The 19,321-nt window shown below is 48.6% G+C and overlaps 1 protein-coding gene across 1 annotated transcript in view; it reads right to left on the reverse strand.

Annotated features, from left to right (window-relative positions):
- Positions 1-19,321, reverse strand: part of SPAG5 (sperm associated antigen 5) — a 415,500-nt gene that overhangs the window by 312,742 nt on the left and 83,437 nt on the right. Inside the window, exons 11-12 of the mRNA XM_069226180.1 lie at positions 14,900-15,034; positions 147-240 (exon numbers count right to left, since the gene is read on the reverse strand). Of these exons, the coding sequence (XP_069082281.1) occupies positions 147-240; positions 14,900-15,034 (229 nt within the window). The remainder of the gene's footprint in view (positions 1-146; positions 241-14,899; positions 15,035-19,321) is intronic.

Genomic DNA, 19,321 nt, shown 5'->3' on the forward strand with positions numbered 1-19,321 from the left:
CGAGTGGCTCTATTAAAGGGTAGTAGTGAGGGTATCCATGGCGGAGGTGGTCATTGGGGGGTATCTACAATCATTGGCGCACTAGGCGCCACCTGCGCGATAGCTAGCCCTGAACATTCATCAAGGATTTATTAGCAAAAACAGACCTGCTCCCAGGCGTGCTCTCTCCAGGTTCAGCTGTTCATTCTTAATTAACACATCATGCAGCTCTGACGTAGACTCTGCCAGCTTGTTACACATCTGAAACACAAACGTTGGTTCCAGTGAGAGGAGGGAATATACAAGGAAGTCAAGAAAGCTGCTAAGCACTGCTAATCTGAATGTATCAATAGGAATTGTTAAAGAAGACCACAGATGAAAGAGATTAAAATTACCAACAGCCAGGCAAGGGACTGCGCATGGGGGCCACAATAGAAATCAAACAGGGTGAAGGCAAGGAAATCTGGTGCTGAGAGAGGGAAAGTTAGAAAGTGGTCCAGTCAAGAAAAAGGCCATGAGGAGTCCAGAATTTCTTACCCAATCACATTAGAGTCAAGAATACAAGAATGAAGCCCCCTCTTAGCTAAGGAGTCGAATTACAAAATGTTGCAAGGACAAAGGCCAGGCGGTTGAAGAGACACTACCATAAGTCATAAGGTGCCTAGCTGCTTGAGAATTCCCTAGCAGACTAGCTGAAATCTGCAACTGGATACGATCTCAGAACATAGCCACTCACAAAAGAAGAGTAAAACAAAGGAAGCTGGAGGGTGTGGCCTGCGGAGCATGGGGCGGTCGCACAGCCGTGAAGTTCCATGGAGGTCGCAGCTGAGAGAACAGAAATCCCGAGTGAAATCGCACAGAAGTAGACCTGAGCTGCGGGGTATAACTAGTGGACATCCCTCCAAGCTGTTGTCTCCCTGAAGCCTCCGTTGGAGCAATAAAACAACTGAATCAAGCGTGGTCCAACAACCAAGATGGCGACCTTCACCAGTACCACGCCAGAACTCTGCTCCTGATCAACGCACGGGTGAGAGACTGAGACAACGGAGGACAATGCAGACAGGAAACACCGGTGAGCTACGGCGGGGGGCATATGTGCTCACCCTCGACAGTGCTGGCGATCTAACTAAGAGAGAGCAGACGACCAGAGCAAAGAAGAAAAGGAGGGCCTATAGGCCTGTGTGATTGCCGCGGCCTAGAGACAGCGCACTGTGCCGGTGGCAGTGAACCGCCGCAGTGCAGAAGTACTGCTGGGAGCTCATAACAATTGCTGACTTGTGGGGTAAGCCTGGACACTGGCTCTGAGCTCACGACCTCTTCACTGGGAGGGAATTACTCACCACACAACAAACAGAAGGAAGCAACCTGGAGGCCTACTGCAATGCCGCCTGGGAGAGAGAGATTTTCCCATTAGCCACCAAATGGTGTGATACTGCTGAGCGGAGCAACTGAGTGGAAGAGCGAAGGTGACTTTGATCTTTGTGAGTACTGCGCACTTCATAGAAATCACCCGGTTGAGCCTCCCACCCCCGAGATTAATGAGAGCTTGGCGAAATCCCTAATCTGCTGGAACCGGCAAACCAACCTCGGTGGGGGTCTGCAGCAGTGCTGGGGGCAGGGCAGTGGGTCGGCCTAACGGTGACCACCTACACTACAGAGAGTGATCTCACTGAACTGAGTGCCCAAAGCTAGAGGGAACGGGCAAAAAAAAAAAAAAAAAAAGGCTTAGACTACTGAGTGAACCTCGCGAACGGTATGGATAGCCCGCCTTCGACCAGATTCTGAAACAACACGGCAAAACCCTACAATTGCCATCTAGGACAGGGGAACATATACACCAAAGGTTGACTCCCTGCCGAGAATACAGACGCCACACTACAGGAATCCCATGAAAGGCAGTGATTAAGCGTTGATAGTGAACTGGGTACTCCCTAACAAACCTTGGTAATTAGAGACAGTTTAGGTGTAACTGGGGTGCCTGCGCCGGGTGACCCTGATCCAAGCAACATACTGAAGTGGACTGAAGCCCTGACAGAGGCGGCCCAGACACTGAAGTACTGTTGGGGCAAGACAGACCAGAATAACATTGTTACAGGAGCGGCCAGCTATCGAGCCACACCAGAGGGGTTCCACACCATGACATATAGGCCATGGGGCACCTCAGGTCTTCCCAGCAGACAACGTGATCTGTCCACGAGTGAGATCGATAAGAAGGACCCCCCACAGATCAGGGATAATTTGGCATTGGATTCACATATAATGAGGATTTTGGCTGCCACTAAAGATACAAAAGAATCCCTAGAAGGAAAGATAGAAATGGTGATGGTTGATGTTAACCTGTTATGTGACAACCACAAAAAACTGGCAGGCAGAGTGGCAGACAATGAATACACCCTAGCCCAAACCAGACCCACTATACTCTCCCATGATGAGAAACTAACACACCTCGAAAAAAAAATCAAAATAGTTGACGATGTGGAAAGCCACTGCCGCTCTCCACAGGCGGTGGGTCTACCAGAAAAAAAAACAGAGTGAGTCTATGGTGGCATACATAGAGAAGTGGTTGACAGACAAGGTGCTGGAAGGGAAATCCTCCAAATGGTTTGTGGTGGAGAGGGCCCACAGAGTGCCTGAGAGAGACCTACTTCCTTGGAACCCCCCTCAGATAACAATAGTAAGACTCATGAACGACAGGGATAGAGACGCAGTATTGAGAAGAGCAAGAAAACAAAATCCTCGGCAGATAGAGGGTGATACAGTAACAATATACCCGGATTTCACAAGAATTGCACAGAGCCACCTACCTCTCTGTAAAGCGCCACTTCAAAACCTTGAACATTCAGAATGCACTCTTCTTCCAGGCAAGACTACAGGTGGTGACAAAGGACGAGTCTCCCTTCTTTGCCAACCCAATGGAGGTCTGGGACAGGCTGGAGTGAGGTGGACTGCCGCTACCACCGACTGACCAAAGGACACACGCAGAGGAAGGCTGAAAGATGCAAAAATGGAAACAAACCACAAAGGCGGCTCTCCCAGCCAATTCACAAACCCAGCCTAGAGCAGGCTGCAACAAAGCGAGCGGAGGTCGTAAAGGCAGTGGAGAAACGGATGGAAGCGTTGGGTGAAACCAAATGGAACGTGCTAAAAGAGACACTGGAAGACTCTGAAGAGGACAGCTCAGGCTCTACTGCCTGGGAGTCAAGTACAACACCACCGGTGATAACCCCGGTGATTCCAGAAGACATAATCTAGAAGGGCATAGATATTGCGAAAAGGACTCTGACCCAGGAGTCGAGATGAACACTGATCGAGACTCTTGCTACGTCAGCCGACCTAAGATACACTGCAGCACCCCTTACCACCATTAATGGTAGTTAAGTTATTGTTCTGAACCAGTTGAATGGAGTTGGGGAGAACGGCATACCGTGAATTGGAGGAGTGGCTAGTTTCAGGGCCGCAGCAAGGTAAGATAAAGTGGGAGGGAGGTTGGGGGGGAGGACACGTTAAACAAGCTTGTAGTAAGCTTTTGGGGAAAGGGAAAAGTTGTCATGCAAGAAATGCTAACTATTTGGGACATTGTTGGTAGTAAATGCAAGTATAATGAAGAATACAGTGACAGTATTAGCATGGAATGTTAATGGAATGGGGCACAGAATCAAAAGGGACCTGGTATATAAGATGCTTGCGCATTACGCAGCGGACTGGTGTTCCTGCTAGAAATGCATATGTGTGGGATGAAGGCCCCGGAGCTCATCAGAGGTTAATACAAACTACTGGGCCATTCTGAATATACAAAAGGCTCAAGCAGGATGGCCATACCTGCACGAAAATCCTTCCCTTTAGAGGTCAACAAAATTTGGCAGGATGCTTTAGGTCGCAATGTTGCTGTAGTGGGCAGACGGAAGGGAGAAATGTTAGCCCTAATTAATGTCTTTGCATCACCAGGTCTCCAGTCAGACACGCTATGCGCTCTTAGCAGACCGATGACAGAGGTTCCACAAGCACTGACGATAGTGGGGGGGAGATTTCAACATGCTCATGGATTTCGCCAGGGATTGAACATCTACTTAACAGTTCCAAACACCATGTGAAAGGAAGCTAAGCAGGTTAACTTGAGCACTGGGACTGGTGGACATAATGAGGGCACTACACCCCAACAGTATAGCATATTCTCATCACTCAGGCGCACAAAATGTACAGTCTCGCAAAGTTTACATTTTTACTCCTGCAATAACTCTACACAGGTGCACAAATGCACAATTTCGAGGGCACAGCATGTCAGATCATTCCTCACTAGAGATCATGATACAGACACACAGAGAATCAAATGAACTCCTGACAAACGGCAACATAGAGACTTGCCTCGCCACAGGAAGTGGATAGATTATCCACGGTCATTTCTTTAGAGAAAACAGAAGCTAAGAAATAGATGGGATGACATGATGGGAGGCATATAAAGTGAAATTCAGGGGGGAGATCATAGCAGGTGAAGTAGCAGACAAAAGGAAGAGAACCCCAAAATGTGATAAGTTAGAACAATAAATACAAAAACTAGAAGCCGCTCATCCGCAAGTGCAGAGTATGGAGATAGAACGCCAACTAAGAAGAACTAGAGATGAATTCAGAGCGACAGCCACAAATGAGATAAAACTGATGTACCAGGCCCAACAATGCCAGATATATGAAAACAGAGACAAGGCAGGGAAGATTTTAGCATGGTTGGACACAGAGAAGCAGACAGGACAAACATTACAATGATGACTGACCCCCAGGGGACACATGTATATGCTAGTGTCTACATAGCTGACACAGTAGCAACCTCTATGAGAGAGACCTCTATAGGGGAGGAGATGGGAAAAATGAGGAGTCTCTCAAAGAGTTTGTGACTGGCTGTCCCTGCAGAAAGCTAAACAATTTGAGAGCTAGAGCATTGAAGGAGGTAGTGACAGCTGAGGAGCTGGGCACAGTGCTGGCTGAGCTGCAGAGTGGGAAAACGCCGGGCCCCAGTGGAGATTTTTCATTGCATGTTAGAGAAAGTTATACCCCCTCTTCATACCATGTACATTGAAGCATACAAGACTGTGGCCCTCCCAGAGGACTTGCAAATGGCCACTGTGACCCCAGTGTTGAAGCCGGGGAAACGAGCAGAAAAGTGGGATTCATACAGACTGTTGCTGATGTTGAACATAGATTCTAAGATCCTAGCTAAAGCCCTTACAAATCAACTATGGGGGGCGTGAGCGGAAGTGTTTGTCCGTGCTCCGCCGCCTAGGCCTCCGACACGGCTTTGCGACCCCAGCTGGGGTGAAATTGTGCGGCCTGAGGATCGCACCAGATGCCCCAGACGACAGGGCGCCCCGGAGGGCCCGGGACGCCTATGGAGCCGCCGAGCGGGAGGGTGGAGCTGCGTGGCCAGTGCCGGTGCCTGCAGCAGGCGGGCGCGGCTTGCGGCGGCTCGGGCTTTGCAACCTTGAGGAGTGGCACGGCCCAGGAGGGCGCTGCGCTGCTGGTGCTCAGCGGGGGCTGTGCTGCGCCCCTGACGTGGTGCGGAGCGCCAGAGCCTGAGGGCTGCAGGGCCTGGGCCCCTGGCTGGGGAAACGAGTCTGCTGCTACCTTGATGTGTAGCTGGATCTGGGCGAAGAGCGGCCCTTGGTGATGCGGGACCCTGGGTCCATTGATCGGTGGTGCTGGCGGCCTGCGGTGGACCCTGTTGACGCCGAGGCATCAGGAGCGGTGGAGAAGCGACGTGCATTGCCAGTGAGAGGAGAGGTTAGTGGTGGTTGGTGACTTCATTGGGCCTATGGTGACCTGACCCCCCGGGCGTACTTTTGAAGAGGCTTCGATTGAGCTGGACGCACGACGCAGTGAGGGAGCTGGAGTGATGGCGACCACTAAAGGCAAGTGGGAACGGACTGTTAGAGACATGCTCACCGGGGCTCGCCCAGTGCCGGGCAGAGCTCTTGAGGGGCCACCTGCTGCGAGGTCTCCGGAGGAGAGGGGCGAGGTGGAAGAGGATGAAGGGGCCCCGGTTACGAGGGGCTTTCTGGCCTCCCTGTTCAACTCACTCCGGAGTGATCTCCAAGAGCTTCGAAGGGACATTTCCCATGAGGTAAAAGAGCTGAGAGCAGAGGTCACCTCCCTAGGTGAGTGGGTGGCACAGGTTGAGGATGGTGAAATCTCCCGGGGAGAGGAGGTGGCGGATCTCCAACAAGAATGCATTCGCTTGCGGGAGCAACAGGATCTCCTTCAGCTCTGCGGTGGAGGACCTAGAGAACCGCTCACGCCGGCATAATATCCGCATTAGAAGAGCACCGTCTGGGGCTGAGAAGGAGGACATAGGAGAGTTTATGGTGGAGCTATTCCATTCAGTTCTTGGCCTGGAGGAGTCCCGAGAGATTACGCTTGATAGAGTGCATCGGGTGGGTCGGGCTCGGGGTGATGGAGATCGCCCCCCGGTTATCCTGCCATGCGTCCACAACTATGGGCTCAAGGACAGTATATTGCAACAAGCACGCAATTTGCCGCAGATCCAATTTAGAGGGCTCCAGCTTCAATTATTTCAGGACCTTTCGGCACGGACCTTGCAGAGGCGGCGTGAATTTAAGCCTATTACAGAACATTTACGAGCACAGGATGTGTCATACTCTTGGGGCCACCCGTTCCACCTTATCTTTCGCTGGGAGGCGCAGCTCCATCAGGTGAAGTCCATATCGGAGACAAACCGGATCCTGGGCCTGGTGGAAGGTGGCCAGGACCCGGTGCGAAGCCGGGCCCGAGTGGAGAGGACCGTCTGAGTTGGAGGAGAAGGGAGAGAAGGAGGAAGCGACAGCGACCTACCACGTCGGAGCAGTTATCGGAGCGGAAGTCAGCAGTGAGCAATGTGGCAGCTGGGACCAACATTTAAGTCTGGGGCGTCTGAGGGCGGCTGTTTAGCACTGTGTCGCTTGTTTATTCGCCTACAGGCTGTCAAGGAGGGGCCTGGGCGGCGGGATGGATGGGCCTTGCTGGTGAACTTGAGTGGGTTTCACGGCCCAGTCGAGACTTTTTCCTCTTTGGAGATGAGAGTGAGAGGACTTTATGGTTGTGAGCACCTGTTGTGCGCAATGGTTGTCGGTGTGCTTCCCTGGGAGTCCGGTCTAGGAGTAGTGTTGGCGGAGCAGCCCTGTGCTCCTTTTCCCCTGGGTGACCCTCTCCTGGCGTCGATATGACAGTTCAGTGTATAAGTTTGAATGTTCGGGGGCTTAACAACCCAACCAAGCGGCTAGCGCTTCTGTCGTGTCTAGAGAAATCTGGGAGTCACATTTGCCTATTACAAGAGACCCACTTGTTACACAAAGATACGTTTCGCATGCGCTCACAATGGTTCCCTAGGCAGCTTTGGTCCTCAACGACTACAAAACATGCGGGGGTGGCAATACTGCTCTCGAGGACGTTTGCTGGGGAGATAGTTGGGAAGATACATGAAGTTCCAGGTAGGTTCCTGGCTATTAGAATGCGGCTTGGGGCGTTTTCTTTTACCGTTGCTTCCCTTTATGCCTCGAACTCCCAGCAGGAGGTTTTCCTGAGACAGTAAATCTCCCCTATTCTTAGTTCGCCAGGCAGCGCTATTTTAATAGGGGGTGATTTTAATCTAGTGATGGACAACGAGCTTGACCGCTCGGGCCAACGCTTTGGGCAGACTGGGGCAGTGTCGGAGATGGGGCGTCAATGGTTAGTTGAGTGTGGGCTGGAGGATGTGTGGAGGAAGTCCCATCCTACACTCCGAGATTATTCCTTCTACTCTGCGGCGACCAAGACTTACGCACGGCTTGATCTTTTCTTGGCCTCGCAAGAGTTTATGTCCCGGGTTAGAGAGGCTACGATTGAGCCCAGGGCCTTGACTGATCATGCCCCTATTACTGTTGAACTGGCAATGGAGGTAGGTCGCGTCGGTACCCCGAGCTGGCGCTTTAAGGACTCCTTGCTTCAGAGTGAGTCAGCGGTGGAGTCGCTTCGACGTGCGATTGCGGACTATATCGTTTTTAATGATGACAGCAGCACCTCCATGGAGATTGTCTGGGAGGCGTTAAAGGCAGTAGTGCGGGGTGAGGTTATGGCATTGTCAGCGAGGGATAATAGAGCGAGGTGAGAGAGGAGAGAGAAGTTTAGAACAGAGAGTGGCTGTCCTGGAGCGTTCCCATAAATCGACTGGTGCGCCCAGAATCTGGCGAGAGTTAGAGAAGGCAAGGCAGCAGCTGAAGCGATTAGACTGGGATAGGGCGGAGTACGCAGTAGCACGTCTTAAGCACAAATATTATATTGGGAGCAATAGATGTGGAAAGCTATTAGCGCATTGGTTGCGAGCGCAGCATGCAGCGTCAACAGTTAAATTGATTTGTTCCCCTTCCGGTGAAGTGGCCTGCGCAAGTGATCAGATTGCTGAGGCTTTTACGGGGTTTTACCGGGATTTATATGTGGCGGATGAACGGGACGATGCGGCCCTGGACTCTTACTTAGAGGGTATAGCAATCACTCCTCTTGGGGAGAGGGAGGCGATGTTATTAGACCAGGCGATAAGGCCAGAAGAAGTTATATCGGCGATTTCCCGCCTGAAGAATGGGAAGTCTCCCGGCCCAGATGGGTTCACGGCGTTGTTTTATAAGACCTTCTGTGTGGAACTCGCCCCTCTACTCACTCAGCTTTTTAATTCCTTTCGGACGACCGGGACCCTGGCGCCGAGCATGCTGGACGCTACTATAGCTGTTATACATAAATCGGGTAAGAATCTGGAGGACTGTGCTTCGTATAGGCCGATCTCGCTTCTGAACATAGATGCTAAATTATTCACGGGATACTTGCCTTCCGCCTTAATCCTTATATGCCGGGTCTTATTGATCCCGATCAGTCAGGTTTCATTCCAAATCGACAATGCGGCGATAATACGAAGCAGCTTTTGCATCTGATAGATAAAATTGATAGATCTCGTAGAGAGGCGCTCTTCCTCTCTATCGCACTGAAAAGGCATTTGATAGGGTTCATTGGCCATACCTCTTGCGGGTCTTGAAGCGCTTCGGCCTGGGCCCGGGCTTTAGATCTTGGATCCAATGTGCTTATCGCTCCCCTAGAGCGGCGGCTTGAGTCAATGGTGTGCATTCTGTGTCGTTTCCGGTTGGGCCTGGGACTAGACAGGGATGCCCACTTTCTCCCCTCTTGTTTGCGTTTTAAATGGAACTCTTTGCACAGCGCTTGCGAGACAGCCCCTTGGTTTCTGGTGTGAAATTTGGCGGAGTCCACCACCTTATTACCCTATACGCAGACGATGTGATTCTTACACTTGCGGAGCCTGCTACCTCTTTGCCTGCGTTTATGGAGTTATTAGTTGAGTTTAGCCAGGTTTCGGGATTTAAAGTGAATATGCACAAGTCTCAGGTCCTTAGTGTGTTTTTGAGCACAGACCACGAGGAAGATTTGAGAGCTCGATATTCCTTTATTTGGTCGTCTTCGCGCCTTTCTTATCTGGAGGTTGAGTTAGCGACGTCTGCCGCAAAAACGGTGAGCCTGAATTACAAGAAGCTGGTACGCGATATACAGTGGGATCTGGAGTTATGGGGGAAACATAAGTTGTCTTGGCTGGGTAGGATGGTTGCGGTCAAGATGACGGTTGTGCCGCGAATATTATATATATTTCAGGTGCTTTCATTGACCCCACCCCTGACTATTGCCACCCTGCAATCTGCGGTCTTGAGATTTATATGGGAGGGTAGACAGGCGCGTCTATCGCAACAGGTTTTATACCGCCCCAAAAGCAGTGGGGGATTGGCGATCCCCTGTCTTCCAAGATATTTTTAGGCAGCACAGCTGCGCTTTCTTGTAGAGTGGAGTCGTCCGCTCACGGAGAAACACTGGTGTTTTATGGACCAGGTAGTGGCGGGCTCTCATATTTGGAAGGAGCACTGGCTCCGGCGTAGGCATAGGGCTGGAGGTCTTTATGCATCCCCGATCACTGGGACAGCGCTGCGGGTATGGGATACGGTGGCTTGCCATTTGGGGCTGACTTCTTTCCCCTCCCCGATGACCCCCATAGGTGCGAACCCTGATTTTGAGCCTGGACTCCGTCTGGAAGGCCTTAGACGTTGGTATGAGGGGGGTTGTGGTAGGGTGGGAAGCCTCTTTGACGAACATGGGGTTTTGTCCTTCGACCAGATGAGAGAGGCCTATGGCCTAGTGGAGGCGGATAGGCTGATGTATTATCCGGTTTGGCTTTGGGCTCTCTTACCGGCGAACAGAGCTTTGATGGATAGGCCTCTCACGCCATTTGAGAAATGGCTGTTCCTAAAGAAGGATGATAGGAGAATTATCTCGAAGCTCTATCGCCTTCTGCAAGGAGTAAGCCGCCCGCCTAAGTCAAAGGGTCAGCTGAGGTGGGAGAGGGAGCTGGAGAGAGAACTCCCGGATGAGGAATGGGACAGCATAGTCTATAGAATACATTATACAGCATATAGTGCTGCAGGGACAGAGACATCATAAAAAGTCGCCTCTTACTGGTACTACACTCCGGCACGGTTGCATGCATGGGATCATGATAAGACAGACCTTTGCTGGAGAGGGTGTGGAGCTACAGGCACACTGGTACATTTGCTCTGGCACTGCCCCAAGTTACATCGTTACTGGGAAAACATTATAGATGATATAGATGTAGCGTTCCAGGTCACGATCCCGAGGTTCCCATCGTACGTCCTACTGGGGCTGCCCAATCCCCTTACTTTTCCTTTAAGATCTCTAAAAGGGAGGCAGATAGCCCTAGCACTCAATGTAGCATTGCAACTGATTCTAGCTATATGGGGTACAGAGAGGGTCCCGACTCGCGTCTCATGGCTCCAGAAGCTCTGGTTTATTCTTGCAATGGAGAAACTTACGTTAGCCTTCCAGTAGTGGGTAGAAGATCTGAGCGCATTGTGGAAGCCCTTTATTCGGCTTCTTTCCGCAGAATTCACTGAGCTGACATGCCCGACCTACCCGAGAGTCTTGAGGCTGATTTGAATCATTGGTTGGAGTGCTGCGGGGGGGGCGGGGGTTGCTAGAGGGGAAGTGCGACTGGATGATGTAGGGGTTAAGGAGGGGAAAGGTAGATGGATGACACGGTCTCTCAGAGGGAAGCATTGTTGAAATCTTTTTTATTTTATGTGTTTATGTGGTTCTCATCTGCGGGGCTGACATTCTGGATGACTATTGAACATCGCCAGTGGGCACATGGCTCAGCAAGGAGAAGATTCTTTGAGGGGTCCCTATAAGCATGGTTTTGGGACTCATGAGAGAGACCTTTGTATGAAGATACGCTATTGCTCTGATATATTTCATTTCTGCCCTGCGATGAGCGGTGTTTTGTATGTTTATATTTTTATAAAACAATAAACAGATTTGATCTTACAAATCAACTACGGGGAGTGATTATCGAACTAATAAATCCAGATCAAAATGGCTTCATGCCACCTCGCTTCACCAGGTTGCCCTCCTACATTGCCCACAAGGCCTTTGTCTCGGTGGAGTGGCAATATATGTTTGAAATATTGGCAAAGATGGGATTTGGTCCTAAATTCCTGAGATGGATTCGGCTACTATATACAAAACCATGGATGAGGTTAAGAGTGAACGGAGTGCTGTCTCAAGCCTTCCATAATGAGCAGGGAACGCGACAGGGATGCCCCCTTTCTCCACTGTTCTTTTCTTTAGTCACTTAACCGCTAGCTGAATGGGTACGTAGATATGCACTGATGGAAGGTTGGAGATGGGGTACGACATGGGAGGAACTAATATTATTTAATGTGTAGTGAATCCTAGTTTGTTTTAATGGGTAACAGGAGTTAGCTTAGGCATTGGCTTGCGGACTCGTGCCCCGTCACCTAGTGACTTTTAACCTACTTAGCTTGCTCTGTCTTAGCCCATTTAATTATTTAATTCTTCTAAGATGGCTGCCTTGTTTATAGTTAGGCCACTTGTTATGATTTGCATTATCAGTGCCACCGCATTAAGGCGTCAAAATCAAGTGACAAAGACAAACAAACTGTAGGTGTTCACATTTAGGGACTTTCCCTCTTCATGCTTTCGAGGGAATTTTTTATATTAATTGCCGCCCCAGGCATGCCTATTATCTATTGTTTGGGAACACACCTACGTCAGGGATCCAAGTAGATATATATAAATACACCACACTTTAGACAAATAATCCGAGGGATTCCGACCAGAGGGCATCACCACCATCGCTGATATCGATGCTGCACGTCGTTTTGATGCTGACTCAGTCTTCGTGTTTCTGCGGAGTCTGAGATATAGGCCTCATTCCAAAATAACAAGGGTTGGGGGCTCCTCTCATGGACATGGCATTGGCGGATTAGGTTTAACATCCCCAGCTGTCCTTTAGGTAGGAGGTTAGGCCTATCATGACAGGGTATTAGGACATATTACACACTTTATGTCTTTTCATGTTACTGCAAGATGGTAGGGGTCTTTGTAACAATGACTCTTGTCTTTACAAGTCTGTTCCTTGCACTGTTCATTATCCTAATCATTGCAGCCCATGCAACATATCGCAGATTGCAGGTGTGTTAAATAAAAACTATTGAAACTTTACTGCATCTTCTTTATTGCCCGTGTTTGGTTAAGACATGATATATCTGTGAGAAAGGGGTAATCTCAGTTTAACCACAACACTCCCTGAGATGTCATACTCTCGAGTCCATGTGTAAAGGCTGCCACAAATCACCTTTTACTAATGGGTTTTTGGTGAGGTTCTGCTAGTGAGCCGGAAGGGTTGGGGCGACAGCTGCTACTTGTTGTAGGATAGGCATAGTCGCCTACAAACAAAAGTACTGTCATCTTTAAACCAGCAGTCTTGCCCAGAGAAAGAGTCCTAACTACGACACATGCTGATGACATACTCTTATATTTGGCAGAACCGGATAAATATCTGAATCGCATTAAGGAGATATTTGTGATATATAGCGAATATTCCGAACTACAATTAAACTGGGACAAATCCCTGATATTCCCAGTGGGTAATTGGAAGGCGGAATCATAGTCACATGCTGCTTAGAGTGGAAAGAACACATTTTAAATGCCTGTGATTGTGGGTGTCCAACACGTGGTCTTGCACTTGGAGGACATTACACCACTAGTTAGGGGCTTGAGAGAGGACGTCAGAATTTGGAGGAGCCTACCACCATCATTATTGGGGAAAGCAGCATCATTTAAAATTATAACACTCCACAAGTTCCTTTATATATTGCAGAACACACCATATCAGCTCCCTAACAGCTTTTTAAAGAAATAGACATGCTGATACGAACACTAATATGGCAGAGTGGGGCGGCAGGAATAGCATTCCCCCACCTCCAACATTCAGTATATGAGGGAGATATTGCACTGCCTAATATATGTAGATATCATGAGACTGCACACTAATACATAATTAATGAATGGGCCTTTGCCTCACAGACACACCCTGTGCTCCAAATGGATAGGGAGATGATGGAGCCTTAAGGCTATCTACATGTTCTATGTGGGGAAAATTAAGGACAGATGCCCCTCCAGCCACAAGGTTGATAATAGAGCTGTGGCACGAGTTATAAAGGGAAATGGAATGGAAAGGTCACCTGACGCCATGCACCCCTCTATGGATGGTAAATGGATTATCAGGGGTGATAGCAATGGAGGGCTTCAGACAATGGGACCTCATAGGATGCAGCACACTAGCAGATGTCTGGGATGCAAAGGGAATGGCCTCCATTCACACACCTCCAAATGGAAACGCTATACACCCCTACAATACTACAGATACCTCCAACTAAGACATGCGTTAAAAGCTCAGATAACAGCAGAGGAAGAAACCATGGCGTCTACCCCCTTAGAATATGTTGTTGAAGGTCTCCCTCCATGAGAAACTGGTCTCACAAACATATCTAATACTCATGAGAAACACACAGAAAGACCTGGATGCATTGAGGCATGGATGGCAGAAAGACCTGGGTGACGTAGAAGATGATGAATGGGCAGAGGCTCTACAATTCCCCAAACAGGCCACAATTAAAACTAGGAATAGATTTGTACAGCTCAAAATACTATAGGGTAGTCTACTACACCAGAACACAATTAAAGGTCATGGGGATACTCCCTAATGTGCTATGTCTGCGACAGTGCTGTCAGGACGGAACACTATACCATACACTGTGGGACTACCCCAAAAGTGATGAGATTCTGGGTTAAAATCCACCACTGACTGGAAGGGGCCACGGGCATTACACTAGACATGATAGCGAAAAGAACACTGCTAGGAATTTGGCCAAGCACAGATGCCACCTCGTATCAGCGTATACTGAGAAACTTAGGATTTCTATCAGCGAAAACAAGAGAAGGAACGAAAATGAGGAGCAACTGGAACCCCCAAGATGGTAGATTAGGAAGAGGAGATGGACATGATGCACACAAGAGAAAGCAATCTATACCAGCAGAGGATGGCCTACGAAGTTCGACAAAGTATGGACATGGTGGAACAGTATACTGGACAAATGAGCATAGCAACCTGTGGGAGAGAGTGGAGGGACAAGTGGGAGGAAAATGTGAAGCTTCTACATTTGAGTATATAAAATCAATAAAATCCTATTTCAAAACATAGGAAGCTGGCAAAAAGCCTGACATTCTGAGCAGTGACTATTCAAGTCGAGTATGGGTGCCCCGGAGACCATAAGAAACATTGTAAATAACCACCACCATGGGAGAAAACATTTTAAGCAAAAAAAGGCCAGACATGAAAAGGAATGGCAGGAGGATGTGGGGGAAACTGACATGTGAACAAACACCATGGATAGATTCAAAACCCAACTCAAACTGGAGCTCTACTTAAACTTATTGCATTTTAGGAAGTATACAGGATAAGGGTCCCACATGCCTTCTGCTTCTCCAGGATGGCCTGATCCATATCGCATCTCAAGGCAGTCTGTTCCTCAAGCACTGTTTGTATGCGCTCTGTCATCCGATTCATAATGTTCAGATGGCGATTCAATAGCTCCTGAGATTCCTTACACTGTGGATGTAAAACAGGTTACTGTCAAACAATTACACAAAGTCAGTTACTTCAAGATCTGTTGGGAAATCGAGGTCTAAGAGCACCAAATCACAGATATGGAGTTTTCTCTCAAAAACTGGCCAGATGCACATGAAAATAATAAATGGCTGGTCTCCTAATCTGCTGACATTTGATGGATAACATTCTATCATTTATTTTACACATCAACACTTCATCTTGCTGTAATCTTCATGTACGCAAATAATTCAGTTTCCTGTTTGATTTTCTTTCTCATTCTTTACATCACAGGTCTCCAAAATTATCACAAAATGACACAGAGTAAAGACAACTAAACAATTCAATTCTTTACTGGTCTCGATTCATCTGCTACAAACATTTCAAGAGCTTGCCATTCCAACCTACAAAACCTTGCACAGTATGTAAGCTGTGCATCAAGCAGAGTTTTGTTCAGTCTCGGCTTACTTTCGTCTACAATTCTTACAAATTGCCCAGCACCACATACAAATTATCCTGTTATGTCAAACAAATGGGTATTACCTTGAAGTCTGCTATTATTAGCATGATTATGTAGCACATAGCATACCTCCAAGGTGACCAAGACCTTTACAGAGGTTCCATTTCAATGAACAATACCAGAAAAGAAAGGAGAAAAGCAAGATTTTCAATGGTATGATGTTCTGCTAAAAGTAAGAAGTCCATATAAAGTGATTGTAATAATCTGTCTGTATCTTAAGTAAGCTATATCTACTCAGTAACTCATGAACATTATCAGATAAAGTCATGTTGTAACAGCAGCCTTGGTGTAAAACCACACTTAGCACTGCCTCAATTATTTCTGGGCACTCCTGATACAGTAGGGGTTCTTCACTATCACTCTGCTGCTCTTTCTACACTGCCTCAAAAGGACTTGTTTTGTACAACCACACAAGGCAATGCTTCCACATAGGTTTATAATCTGGAGCTTATGGCACCTCAACTTGTCCCTCTAGAAAACGAATCTAACAAATCTCCAGCTAACTCCTAACTAACATGCATGGTAAATAATTATAAAGTTCAAACCTGTACCATTACACCTTAGAGAACTCCATGTCAAAGACCTGTGCAATCTCCAAGTTTGAGACCCGCAAGTAATTGCATGTAGGAAAGTGCCATCTTTATAGCATAGTTACCCCCACGTTTGCCTGATGTCTGTGTTTAGACTGTAGTTCACAGGGATCCTGCTAATCAGGACCCCAGTGACAGTGCTCTCTCCTCGAAATTTGCTTGCTGGTAAACTTTTTACACCCACAATCGTCATACTGATGCACCCACGTAAGTCCTCAGTATATGGTACTTAGGTACTCTGGGCACTGGTACACCAGGGGTATCCCATGGGCTGCAGCATATATTGTGCCACCCATGGGAGCCCATGCAAACTGTGTCTGCAGGCCTGCCATTGCAGCCTGTGTAAAAGGGTGCATGCACCCTTTCACCACCAAACCTGGTCACTGCACTTAAACACTATAAGTGACGTGGGACTTCTGTTTTGTTGTGCTGGTGAGGCCTCCTTGTGACTCCCTGTGGCCCCTTTGGCAGGCCCTTCAGCCCATGGGCATAAGTGTGAGGGTACCTCTGCATGAGCAGGGTGCCCCTACAGAACCGAGGCCAATTCTTGGACTCTGTAAGTGCAGGGAAGTCATTTTAATGTATGTTATGGACACTGGTCAACACAAGTGGTCCAACTACATAATGGCTTCTCCGAACCTAGGCATGTTTGGTATCAAACATGTTGAAATCATACAACTACACCAATTCCAGTGTTAGTTGCATGATACCATGTACTCTGGGGGTTCCTTAGAAGATCACAAGTTCTGCCTGTGCAGCCTTATGGGGTCTAGCTGCCAGCACACGTTGCTGCTGACCCCCAGACACTGTTTGGGCTTCCTGCTGGTGAACCTGGCTGAGGCCTGAGAGGCAAAACAAAGAATTTGCTGCAAGGGAGAGGTGTGACCACCTCCCCCTGTGTATTAGGTGTCTAAGGGCTGGGGTGGATGGCCTCTGAGTGCCACCAGACTGCTTTGAAGGGCACATTTGGTGCCCTCCTTGCATAATCCGGTTTGCACCAGGTCAGGGACCCCTGGTTCCCGCTCCGACACAAAACTACATAAAGGACAGGGGAGTGACCACCCTAGGGAGGTGCACAGAGCTCTGCCAAGTGGCCACTTTATTCTACCATCTTGTTTGCACCTGGAAGCACGAAAAAAATCTCCCTTGGATTGAAGGAGTCACTCCCCTGCAACCGCAGGCACCTCAAGAAAACATCGACAGGCTGGTTAGGTCTGCTGTCCCACGGACATCTAAAGACTCTACTTCACAGGTGGTGAGTCTGTGGCTTCCTCTGGGTCCTGCTTGTCTTCTGACCAACTTGGGAGACTGTGGCACCCTGCTCCTGCGACTGGAACCCCTGTGCACCATGACCGTTGCACTGGGCAAGGCTTGTTGACTTCCTCCAGGAGATCTTCAGGCCCCAAAAAGCCCCGGTCTCCAGCACTCTGCAACTCTAAGATCAGCCCCTGTCCTGTGACGTGGGACTTCTGTTTTGTTGTGCTGGTGAGTCCTCCTTGTGACTCCCCGTGTCCCTCGCCTGTGAGTCACTCTTTGGAGCTCCATCAACTTCTGCTGGCTTTCCTGCCTGCTGAAAGCCAGCCCTGATTCCACCTCAAGGGTAGAGTCTCCTGGACCTTGCTGATCCCCAAACCTTTGCAAACACAACTTCAGCTCCTGCTTGCATTTGCCAGTGCTTGTTGGTGACCTGGCTGGTCACTGACCCTCCTGCTATCTGGAGACCGTCGACGGATAAGTTGTAGGCAACTTCTGGGATCTCCTATACACTGCAACTGGACTTCTTCCACCAACTCGCAGGAACCTCACCTCTAGGAGGGTGGGCATTGCGACCCGCACCACCTGAGCACCTCCAAGGGTGCTGGACTCTGTCCACTTTCTTTTCAGTTCCTCCATGTTCAGAATCCATCACAGGGTTCCACTGGCCTGGTCCACGGGTCTTGACAGCAGCTGGGCAACCCGAGGCATCCACTGACTTCAGAGAGGGTCCTTTCTCCCGCTGGGTCCTCTGGTGTAGGTACTCCGTCTTCTGGTATCCTGGGGCGGGGGCCTGTGATGCTATTAATTGTGTTTGACCAATGACTTTGTGTTTCACCACTGCGCATATTAGTTGCTCAATGTTCACTAGTAGCACATTATATGTTTTTTTCAGTTTAGCCGCCTATTGGGTTTGACATGGCATTAGCCATTACATTTTGTATTCAGTTCAGCTGCCTACTGGCTTTGACATGATATTAGACATTACATTGGATGTTCAGTTAACTGCCTATTGGCTTTGACATGGCATTAGCCCTTACATTTTGTATTCAGCTCAGCTGCCTATTGGCTTTGACATGGTATTAGACATTACATTCTGTATTAAGTTTAGCTGCCTATTGGCTTTGACATGACGAACGAGTTACTTACCTTCGGTAACGACTTTTCTGGTGGATACATTAGCTACCTGTGGATTCCTCACCTAATGAATACTCCCATGGCGCCAGCATTCGACGGAAATCTTCTTACTAGTCTCTGCACGTCGACGAGGACGTCACTCTAGCCCACGCGACGCCGTCTGATGTCATACAGGCAATAAGAGGTCCTCGACGACGTGCGGACGTCGGTACCAATCATTTTTTACGTGCATGAGAACAACCAGGCAATGCAATGAAAGAGCAAGGCAACATCCCATTACATTGTAAAAATACACAACATTGCATGAATAAATGTAAATCTTTTTTATATATATATATATATAACTCTCTCTTTTTAAAATATATATCTACACATCAAGTATATACACAAAGATATATACATATATACATATAATATATACAACGTCCATTGCATCCTCAAAGACCAAGAGGAGCGTACTCAAGGATTACTTGGCAAGACCAGAAAGGCAACGGGGAGGCGGGTGGGACCGTGAGGAATCCACAGGTAGCTAATGTATCCACCAGAAAAGTCGTTACCGAAGGTAAGTAACTCGTTCTTCTGATGGATACAACTACCTGTGGATTCCTCACCTGATGAATAGAGTCCCAAAGCAGTACCACGCCCGGCGGTGGGTGCCTAAATGGTCAAACCAAGAAATCCTGCAGCACTGACCGTGCAAAATGGCCGTCCCTTCTAACCTCAGAATCCAAACAGTAATGTTTTGCAAAAGTGTGAAGGGACGACCAAGATGCGGCCTTGCAGATGTCG

Source organism: Pleurodeles waltl, chromosome 3_1, assembly GCF_031143425.1.
Source record: "Pleurodeles waltl isolate 20211129_DDA chromosome 3_1, aPleWal1.hap1.20221129, whole genome shotgun sequence".
Classification (NCBI taxonomy): domain Eukaryota; kingdom Metazoa; phylum Chordata; class Amphibia; order Caudata; family Salamandridae; genus Pleurodeles; species Pleurodeles waltl.